Genomic DNA, 12,095 nt, shown 5'->3' with positions numbered 1-12,095 from the left:
TTTACGAACCTTTTCAAGCCAGCAAGGCCTTTTCTGTTAAATACCTGCTCCAAAGTTAGAGAATAAATTTCTTAGGCAAACCGATACCAATTGTGTAGTATGAACCCCACGCCTATAGCAAATTGACAGTTTACAGCCACAGCTGTAGCAAGACTGTAAATAATTTCTAAGTACGGTACTTGACGCCCACGAATCATCATAAGATGGTACTGTTCCGGATTCGCAATGTTACCTCCATTCGAAACTCCCACGTTCGCCAATTCTATCGCAACCTCAGCCGACCTAACCCTAGACGAATGTACTATCACGCTGACAAGTTTCTTTGCGGTTTTTAAATATAATTATTATATACTATCGCGTTGGTAAATGAAATTGTCTCACACTTGGGGATTCTGCCGATATTATAAACGAGATTAACTGATCTGCACCTGAATGCGCTTCTACTCAGTCCCGAAACAATTGTAAAAATGTGTTGTATCAATTGTTTGTGCCGATAATGGAACGAACCTGCATGAAACAAGAACCTTTCGTCAAGATGGCTATAGTTTTTCTTCACTGTGCCACTCATTTGTGTATATTACGAAAAGTAAGGGAAAGACATTTAATATCGGCATTAAAGCGCTTCTATCATCGATATTACGTATATAAGAAAGACTATACCTCCATCAGATTACTATCAAGCTTTCAATAAGTTCGTACGCACGAACAAACAATTTCCGACAATGGCATTATAGCTATAATGCATTGATTGATGCCTCCACTAATTACTTTATTCAGCCTTCTAAAACAGTAATCTATTGAATTTCACTTTCACCAAACTTATTGATAGACACCGAGATGAGTATAACGTTTTCGATTGGCATTCTTTCATTCACGATGTTGTTTTATGCAATTTGAGCGCCCCCCGTACTAGACAACGGACAATACCGATGGTTATGGCAGTAACCTCTATTTGTCTTTTCTTTTTATGACATTTAAACTGGCAGATAGTCAAGACGTTCCATTTGCCTTAAGGTGATCAGGTGCCCTAATGGATATTTGCCATACTAAGGAATTATCTTTCGTACCGTGATTACGTTGCCGGCCGTGGAACAGATTCTTCATTCACTTGTGCTGTTATGACGCCTGGTCTCCCAAACTTTTAATCTGGAATACAATTGTGCTGTATTTTGCCAGAAATAGATAGGGCAGTACAAGCTACCCAGAAACAACTTCCCTGGGGTGGACCGATTTTAAAATGCTAAGTTCGATGACCACTGGTTTGGTCGCATGCGTTGTCATCAGTGTGCGTTTCCTAAAAAAACTGGGTTTAGACGTGTGACGTGAAAAACAGGATCGAGTAAGCGCGTGTACTTCTCTTTACAAAATCAACACTGTTATGTTCCGAATGAAATTGGTGCCATTGCTATTGCAAGAAATTTAAGACCTTTATGTTCCATGATTAAGAATACAAACTTGCTGTCACAAGTTGCCACTTTATGTCACGTTGACGATCTGATTGTTTGAATACCATAAAAACTAGACAGTGCGGCCGAGGTCGCTAGTCGTCATCTATCTAGTATGCACGACATCGTATTTACTCTTTTGCTAAGAAGATAACTTTAACCGTTGACCAATATAAAACTACAGTTTCATTCAAAGTGATAACGAATATATCGCGCCATTTTTTGTTTAAATAATTTTAATTGTGAAAATACAGGTAATAAGGTGCAACTGTACTTCAGGGGCAAAACAAATATCATTTTAAATTTACGAAAATACTGATCCATACTATTTTCCAGTTCACCGTGCACATTTTGGTTGGGGTTAGTCTTACTTCGCGTATTAATATCATACTTTCCAAACTTGTTTGATATCCTTACTGGGATATCAGTCGTTGTATCTGTTCACTTTTCAATTGCATTCAGTATAATGTTGTATTTATATTGGAATAACAATAAATTTCAAGGGAATCATTGAAAGATAAGATTGTATAATATAACTACCGACCTCAAAAGTTTGGTTCTCCGTTTTCGCTGTGTTTTATTTTCATAGGGATTACATCTATTTGTCAAGTTTTATTGAAATCGGTTAACGGAAAGTGGGTGAAATTCAATAAATCGAATTTATCTCCTTATTTAATGGAACCATTACTGGGGTACCTTTCCTACAAAAAAAAGAATAATTGAAATCCGTTCATAAATAGTTCGGTTCACAAATAATCGCGTAACATACACACGAATTGAGAACCTCCTCTTATTTTGAAGTCTGATGAAACAAGAATTTATTTAATATTTTTATTTTATAATTTGAAGCAGTTCCACCTAGTATAGGTATTACAGTACATAAAGTAACCCCAAATATCTACCACAACACTGTAATTAAGAACCGTGGAAAGCGTTACTAACGTCTAATTCTGTATTCGTCACTTGCCTCGCATGTCAGTATCAATTTCGATTACACTTTCAGCGACTAATAATAACCACTTATTTATTATGACCACTTCTCAAAACGATCACTTTTTAAAATGGCCTATTCTTAAAACGACCACTTTTGGAATCCATTACCAGCATATCAGCAAGGCTGTTCTGCAATTTCATTTATTAATCGTTATAGAGTATGTCTACACTTATTTCGATAGAATATTGACAATTGAATACGATTGCGACTGTCATTAGAAACTCGTCAAAAATGCAAACCGACAATCATGTCTTTGATTTGTTTCATAAAAACTCTGCGTTAGTAATTGTGTATTGATCCATATCACATTTCATGATTGACATGCCTATAGGCATTAGGTACCATTATAAAATAAGGATTTAGCTCTTAATTCAAATAATTCGAAGATAGTTTTTTGTTTTGCACGAAGTTCCCGTACACCGTTCCGTCTGGTCAGTCTTGATCAAATTGGTAATCGGTAAAAGTGTATCGGTCAATGGCCCCGTCTGTGATAGTCATTACAAGAGCCTGAACATTACTTTCCTCAGTTTTTTTTAATACTTTGTCACCGGTTGAACCGCATTGTTACTACGAGTATTTATGAACAAACCCATTCCATGTCATTGCGCAGTTATGTGATGCTATGAGCAGTAGCGACTTAAGATGACTATAAGTATTAAACTGGGCTTCCATTTGCGAACAACAATCAGCATTCATCGGCTGTAATTTTTTTATTTTTTATGATTCGTATAATGTGTGTGTTATTTGGACTATCCTCAGCACGCTTGTTGCTAAGGCGTACTAACAAAACTTCATATAAAAGATACATCTGATATAGACACAATGATGGGTGTTGAAAAGTCTGATCCAATCCCTACATTATAGGTGTACTGTGATCACCGACTCGCATACTATTCGGAGATATTATGCTATTGTCCTTGTTTTTGCATTAATTTTACAGGGCACCGTATTTTCAGTTAGCACTTCACATCTTGAGCTGTAGCTTGGGTCAGTTTCGTTCTGTAAATGAGATGTAATATGGTACAACAATACTATGTAACAATTTTTCAAAAAGGTTCTGTTTCTAGTTTGACAGTATTGGTTTTTGTTTAATTAAGTAGCAAGTATGCTGAAAAGAGCAGCTATACCCCTGAAACTTTACTTTAGTGGCTCTGACAGTGGAATTTACATAGCTGCTTTACATGGGTACATTAATATTTAGTATTTACATAATCTCACAAATGTACACATTTTGTCATCAATTTATAGTTTTGACCTGGACCTTTTCAAGGCGAGAGTGAATAGGCATTATTTAGGTGTGCATGCTACGTCGTCGACCTCATCGTCACTTTCCATCTGATAAGATGGAGGTCAAATGCGCACTTATTTTTGTATAAATATGTATAATACTAGTGATTTGAAATATGATATTCCTTTTTTTGCTTTAAATAAAGAGAAACCTGACATTTTTTTCCTTGATATGCAAATTTCAACTTTTTGTTGTCTTGACCACGAAAAGTTCAGTCAGAACAACGAACAGTTGCTAAAGGAAATAAAGTTTTTTTATGTTAAAACCAATAAGAAAATGATATTGATACTACTACTACTACTACTACTACTACTACTACTACTACTCCTACTCAGAAACAAAAATAATGTCACACGGTCTACTCGTTTATAAAAATCCTATGGCAATAAAAATAATATAATAAACTTCCAGTGTATTTAAAAACAGAACCAAACATAAATAAATTTATATTTGCATTGAAAAAAAATCTTTAATTGGTCAAAGTTATTACGATGTACACGAGTATTTCCAGGATATATTACAATTAACATCTGCCCCTTCCATGTTGCGATGCCTGTCAAGGTGCATGTGTCTGTTAGTGTATAAATATACTCATAAGTACCTTTTGGTAACGACAACACATCGCACCCTTCATGGAAGAATGGCATAAGTAGAATTACGTGAAACACGTTTATTGCTCCATTAGATATAGAAAAATGTTTTATATGTAATATTTTTCTATATCTAACCTCCAATTGGAGAGAATGAAGGTTATATTTTTCTGTATTTAATGGAGCAATAAACATGTTTGACGTAATTCCACTTATACCATTCTTCCATATGAAGTGCGACATGTAAAGCACTGATAAATAAATAAATAAAGTTACACAAACGACGATTTGTGGGATGAAAGCAGAAAAAGACCGTAAATCTCTTTCCATTGCAACAAAAATGTCACTACAGCAGTTAATGTAGAAAGAGACCATGATGTCCAACAGTGGACCAATAGACTCGTACTGTATTGTGGTCAACCGTGACATATCGAAATTATTCCGCCTCATGACTCATGAACGGTCTAAAGCTGACCACAGATTTCTAATGCGCGTTTAAAACCCTTAAACGTGAGTAGAGCACATACTCTCCTTTCTAATCTTTAATAACATGGTTCGGATATTTATGTTTCAATCCATTTATTCATACCAATTCCCCTATTTAGAGGAGCCTATTACCCAGAAGTGGGACATAATATATGTATTTTATGTACTTATTCCTAAATGGATATAAATGTATGCAATAATGACTTTTTTTTACTAATTTAAATGATCACAAATACCGTTATTAGTAAAGTAAAGTAAGTAGTAGGGTATACTACCCTCCTTGTTATAACTAGCGCATTTGCGTTTTAATATGTAACTTTCGCGATCACGGAAGAAAAAAAAACAATCGGAGTGCCATTAAGCGTCGATTACTATCTGAACCGATGTCGGTAAAACGCATACAAACAAAATAATAAACTCTATGAAATCTTGATAACGTGGTCATAGTTTCTAATTTAAAAATATGTAACAAATTCTGGATTGTTAATATAATTTAAACTTTACCCAATCGCTATATCGCTGAAAGTTCAATACCTTTATTGCAAGTTACGACGTTTTGATTTTATATTGAAATTTTATTCAAAATCTTGCGGCCAGTAGCTGGACTACGACGAACGATTAACATCTGAATGAATAGATGATCCGAAAATTGAAAAAATATATAAATGATGACTTACCCATGATTGAAATATTAATAGGGGGAATATTTTTGGTGCTGCTATCATTTTTGCATTCCAATAAGGCATTTTTCTACGATTTTAGAGAATTTGCTCGAAAGAATGACACAAATGGTTGTGAAGTCCATACAAAGCGAAAATGGCGGACTGAGCTCGAATAGGTCTTTGGAGACCTATACTTGGCAAGCGTCTGACGCTAACTATCCACTTCCACCGTATTTATTGTTCTGTGCTCGCGATATTGGCACCAAAATTGTTTTTTTTTTTCTTTGAAAAATGACAATTTACGCTTAACAATAAAACAGAAACTAAATTAGATATTGGAAAACCGCTTATAAGGGAGTTGTAGATCTTATTTCAATTTCGCTAAAAATGACGATTACGTCCGTTATGATAAGGAGGGCAGTATAGTGAATTGTACTTCGCATTACAAGAACTTGTAATAGTAATTTCCGACATAAAAATGATATTTTTATTTGTATGAACTAGGTACTAAATATAAACATTGGTGATAAATATATCGAAATCATTTGCTAGAGCATCACTATTCTGCATAAATTCTGAGATTGAATGATATGCCTTTTTTTTTATAAAAAATAATAATAGTAACGCATATACTCAACATAGCCCCGCACTAGGGAAACCCTGTGTCGCGGGTGCCATGGACACACACATAGACAACCACAAATGACACTCAAACTCACGAGAATAATAAATGTAGACCATAAAAATATTTCTCCTGTTCCGGGAATCGAACCTGGTACTAGTGCGTTACAGTCCGGCATGGTAACCGTTCGGCCACGGAGGCAGTTATGTGTTTAGTTGCATAGAGAATTAATTGTTTTTGTTATATTTTTTGTATTATAGATATTTTTAACCGACTTTAGAAAAGGAGGAAGTTTTCAATTCGGCTGTATTTTTTATAAAAGGGCTAATTTCAATAGTTTCAAATTTTGAAGAAAATATTCCATCTGAGGGTGGCAAATTAGGGAATGAATCGGGTTTATTGGATTTCACCAACTTTCCGTTAACCGATTTCAATAAAACTTGGCAAATAGATTTAACTAACACGGCTAAAGCGAATAAGTAAACTTTTGAGTTCGGTATTTTTACAATGTATATCGCACCGTTAATACCATAGTGTATTAACTCAAAAAGCGTATTTTCTCAGAATCGACGAAAAACGAATTACTCGCTTCCCGTGAAAGATCTGTGTAAATTTATGTATACGTTATTTCCTACTTGCAAAAAATATACATATATTTAAAAATAAAGGAGAAAAAAATAACTTCTTGTTTTTGAATAAGGACTATTTTGGTCTGAAACTAGCTCACATAAAGCGTGTCTCATTTTGAGTTAATTAGTTAACTAGATATATTTTAGTTATTTTTTACAATATTCTAATGATGGTTTTATTGACGTGTAGAGAATCAAATTTTACGTTCAACAATGGTATAATCTTGAATTTCATATATTTTGAGTTATAACATTATTGTAATAGCAGTGCGATATATTCATTTTGATATGTTTACATAGGTTTCTTGAATCGGTTCTGCGAGGATTAGTTTGTCTTTGCGATGCACTCTTGTTGAGTTCGTACAGACTAAAGATGATTTCTTACAATTGTGACGGCTCTTATTATGATACATATAAATAAATTATAATGTTATAATACAAGTTACTGTGCATTTGGACATACGATACTCACTCCTTGGAAAAAACATTTTCGTGAGACTCGTCAACTTATATTTTAGTGTGACGGGGCTCTTACATCTTTGCGATTTAAAGCTCTGAGTGACACTGCAACTGCTATGGACAGTGTGCCGTTTATCATCAGGGCACGACTTTTTCGTCACTGGTATCCTTATTAACAAAAAGTCCTGTAAGAGGTGGTTAAAACTTTAAAACAACCTAAACTAAGATCTTTAATTCGGTTGGTCTTAGTTTCTCGTTGTAATTGGTGGTGATTACAACAGACGGCCCAAGCCCCTGGATTGTATCGTTCCCCAGTTCTTGAACCTGAGTCCCCGGTTGACTTGTGCTCTCCCATTTAAATATTGGAAATTTATCGTTTAGGTCAAGGGGAGTCGAGATTCTTTAGATAACCGAAACAGTAATCATAATAATCCAGTAAATTTTGTTATAGTACAATTTAATTGAGTTTTTGCTTCTTTGTGCATTAAAGTTTTTCTCTTGTCTGATGGAATTTTTAATTAATATACACAAAGTACAGCTTTGAGTTTCGAACTCCAGTGGCTGTCACCAATCCCACGCTAGCGCAGTGAATGCGACCAACCAACCATAGGAGTTAGTCATACTCTATGTATATCCGTTTTTTCTCACCAATAAAACGGTTATTAACTTTACGCAGAATCAAATAACGAGCTCATTCTGTATAGGCCGCAATAACCATGCCTAATCTTTCAATATCTTGTTACTATGGACGGCGTTTTATAGTTTAGTAATTGCTCTGACTGTTTTTTGGGTTCCATATCGCAAAATGCCCTTGGAAGTCCACTCAATAACTAAAAACTTGGCATAGTACAACATAGTAATGTTATATACGATGGCGTTCTAGAATAGTGGCCCATTCCAAAAGCATCTAATTCGTCAGGAAGATGGTTTAACGAGCCTGAGACATGTCTGCCGCGCGAAATTGACATATCGTCACTATCTGAACGTTGTAATTTGATTATTTTGTGTTCAAAATAATCAAATTACAACGTTATTATTACTGTTAATAGGACACCGAGCTTTTTAGTGTTCTAAGTGGTTTACTAACCAATTATATGAGTCGAAGTTACTCGAAATAAATGAATTATTATTACCTTTTTCAAAAATTACACCTGAAAACAAAATAGTAGCAGTAGAGCTACTGTGAAAGAGTTTGCCCAGGGAAGTACTGCTACTTCTGCCTCTGATCTATTTCTGCCGCCAAGCAGTAACGTCAGCATTACTCAGCTTGCCATCAAGCGCACGACTTGTTCGTCCCGTCACTTGATATTAAAAAAAACACATTTGTAGTATAAAAAGAATTATTAACATATATATATATAATATATAATGTCTAATATATATATATATATATATATATATGTAATAGACTTGTGTGAAATGCATCTTATAACTGGGTAGTATGACCTGTTACACCTCATCATATTCATAAGTTTTTTTTTTTTTCAGAGAGCGTCTGACGGTGACCGAGGAAGTCATCACGACGCCCACGACCACGTCAGCACCGAAGATAATTGTAAAAGCACAGGGATCACAGAGCGCAGCCCACATCGGCACCATCCGCACCGAAGAGTACAAACGCGATCTCGCCGAATTCCAAGCAAGGCGTTCCCATGGAAATAAAGATCCACCAGAGACTCCCGTCAAGAAGAAATGCGGTAGGCACTCATTACCTGTCTCCTGCACCGCCTGCTCCACAGATATGGACAACACTTTCAATTATGAAAAGAAATCAGCCACCAAGTATAAGAAAAGATCCCACAGAAGAACACGAAGTGCCGCCGTCGACACGGAGGGGCTGCCCAGCATACAATTTCTATTTCAAAATCAAGTCTTTATGCCCGGTAATCTGTTACCCACATCAAATTATACCGAACCACGAAAAACTCGAAGAACGTCGCCGTTTGTTACTGACTTTTTTAAACAATCAGACGTAACAGAGGAAAACACAAAGTCTCTGCTCTACAAAAATAATTCTCTGCCTATAGATATGAAGACTTTCAGAGAGGGAATTAATATTAAAGAGGAAATTGACGGAGTAACCTTAATGGAAAAAGCGTCTAGCCAAGGTTCATGCGATGCGAAAATGGACAGTTCAGTTTGGGAGGTGATGAACGAGTTGAAGAGTTTTGACCTATGGGCCGACGAACAGTTACAGACTCAAAGTGGCAGCAAGTCCGACGATAGTAAAGTATGTTCACCTTTACAACTTGGTAGATTAACAGTATTTTTGTAACATGAAACAATTACCCGCGCATTTTATGCTCAACCATGCAATTCAACATTGCTTTTATTGACGATGCTTAGCATTCGTGAGCGATTGAAAGTGCAGGTTGTAAATAACTGAGTGAATAACTTCGCAAGTAGTGAATGCGATAGTTATTTAATAATAACCTATAATTAACAATATCGGTCGCACTTGTTAATGCATTATTTATTGTACATCTCGTATTATCTGCAATTCTGCAATAATCTTAAAAAACCATAACCCAGTTTTAGAATATTGAAATTGTTTAATGATATTTCAGCTATGCATCGTTAGGGTACGTTTCGATAAGTCGAACCCGTTAACTAATTTTAACTGTTCTTTAACGATAATTTTGTGCTTTTTTTTCTAACTAAAACGGATATTTGACCATTTGTCACTTAGCTGCGTTTTAGTTAGTGGACGGCAGACGTTATTTATTGATGCGCACAAAAGTAATTTGGATGCTAGCGGTATTGTGATTTCCGTGTATATTATATGAAAAAGGTAATTTCGATACCTCCAGTGAAAACTACGCCAACTTTATTTTTTGGGCATTTTCGGTTATTTTCGTAAAAAGCCATATTTATTTACTAATATTACGCTCCCCGAATTTTGTGGAAAAAGAAGAAAGAAAAAACAAAATTCGAAAAAAAATCAAAAAGTGAATATAGTGAAAAAAGAAACAAAAACAAAATAAAAACAGAACATATCCTGGTGTACCCGAAAACAATTCTGGCATTGCATATCGAAACTAGCAGTAAACTTCTTTGTGAAATAGTTCGTCCAGATAAGTATTACTGTGTTCCGGTTTTGAAGGTTAAAGGATTATTCAAATTAGACCGTGCCGGGCGCGAGCCGAGCCTCGTACCAGACTCGGATTGGAAATACTGCGTACATTTTATGTGAAGTGATTCACGACGTCCGAGCTGCTTCCGACCTTCCGAGGCTCGGACAACCTCGTCAGAGCCTCGGATGCGGCCGGGCCCGCCTCGGCTCGTTGTAATGTCAACACACTGCAGTGCGTCGTACGCGACCCGTCCGAATGTGCGACTTAAAGAGAGTGCAATTATAAAAAAATACAAAAAAGGCTTGTTTCTTTTTTATTTTATTCATACCGGCGTTTCACCTGATAGAAAGAGGGAACCAGTAAACAGTTAAGCAGTCCATCTGATGAAAACTGGAAAACACCAGCTGTAGAATTTTGTAGTAGGTACTAAGGATGCCTTTATGTTGAGATGGGTCTGTTAATTTTCGAAGTAAATGTGACAAGTCGCTTTGACCTTTTTTTTCTCGTGGGGAAATCCCGCGCGAAAAGCCGCAAGGGCAGCGGAGAGGTTATCACCGGATTTCTAGCGGCTAAAACTCCACGGTGCCCTTTTCGGGTGCTCTAGTGCGAAAGAACCGGGATCGACTTTGCCCACCGGAACCCCCAGCGCCTGGGAGGAGCTACGTCCTCCCCATCCTCCCACGACAAGGCGAGCTACGCTGCCCCGTCGTCCTCCTCGCGGCTGCAAAACTTACTGGCGAACGGAGCCCCCGCTCAGATCGCCCGCAGCCGCGAAGGTTACGCCGCCGCCGAGCGGGATCGCCCCTCTTCCGATCTTCTTCTAGAGTATCACCGCTTCATAGAAGGAGATCACTGCCTCATGGAGTCGCTTTGACCTATGCTATGTTGCGGAATGTCAAAATTCAGTACTATGACCATTTTAGGATTCAAAAGTTAAGTAAAGCCACTGTTAACCCTGATGAGTTCCTTTTGCAGAGTGACACCAGTGCATACGGTCTGCCAGTGGCGAGCGCGATCAACATGGATATCACCAAATCTAGTGACCACCACAAATGGGACCATGGCTCATGGGGACAGGTGCCTGTGCAGGTGAAGAAACTAGTTGGTGTCACTGTAGGACATGTTAAACAGAAAGTGAATACTGAAATTAATATATTAAGGTAAGTAATTTCCTCATTGAATTATCGCAAACTGAACCACACATACATATTACGATAAAGAACCAGATTGTATTCAATATCAGATCGCAATGCAAGTAGAATGTAATCATTTATGTCATATTATCAATGTCACAATATTATTTTTTTATAATAAAAGAACCAACCTCAAGAGCTTGTGGAATTTATTTGCCAAGTTTTATTGAAATCGGTTGACGAAAAATCGGTGGAATCCAATAATCCGGATCCATCCCATAATTGACCACTCATAGAGTGGATTTTCTAAATATTTCAATGGGACCACTACCGAGGTAGAACGCTTTCCAACAAAAAAGAATCATTGAAATCTGTTCACAAATAGCGGAGTAATCGCGTAACTTACCTTTGAAAATTCTGTCAAATTGAAAACCTTTTTTGAAGTCTGTTAAATATAATGTCGAGGGATAATGTGTTCGTCGAATATAAACCAATATAAACAATAGCATTGAATATAAAATGAAGTAGTTTATCTAAAAATATGAATAAACATCAAATATTGTCGAAATACAACGAAGTGAATTAAAAATAAAATTACAATTTCGAGTTCTTAGGTTTTCGCGATTGTTACACATAGGAAATGAAACTATTTTTCCGGATTTAAATCGCGTATATTTGTTTTTTCAAACAAACCGACGTTTCGGGCCCTTTAC

The 12,095-nt window shown here is 36.4% G+C and overlaps 1 protein-coding gene across 1 annotated transcript in view; it reads left to right on the top strand.

The window, feature by feature from the left end:
- The window catches only part of LOC113234925, a 34,764-nt gene that overhangs the window by 4,331 nt on the left and 18,338 nt on the right, over positions 1-12,095 (top strand). The window contains exons 2-3 of the mRNA XM_026470447.1: positions 8,664-9,405; positions 11,225-11,409. Coding sequence (XP_026326232.1) covers positions 8,664-9,405; positions 11,225-11,409 — 927 coding nt within the window. The remainder of the gene's footprint in view (positions 1-8,663; positions 9,406-11,224; positions 11,410-12,095) is intronic.

The sequence above is a fragment of the Hyposmocoma kahamanoa genome, unplaced genomic scaffold (assembly GCF_003589595.1).
Source record: "Hyposmocoma kahamanoa isolate Upper Pololo Valley unplaced genomic scaffold, ASM358959v1 86, whole genome shotgun sequence".
In the NCBI taxonomy this organism is placed as follows: domain Eukaryota; kingdom Metazoa; phylum Arthropoda; class Insecta; order Lepidoptera; family Cosmopterigidae; genus Hyposmocoma; species Hyposmocoma kahamanoa.
The sequence above is the reverse complement of the archived record's forward strand: the minus strand, read 5'-3'. Positions and strand labels throughout refer to the sequence as shown.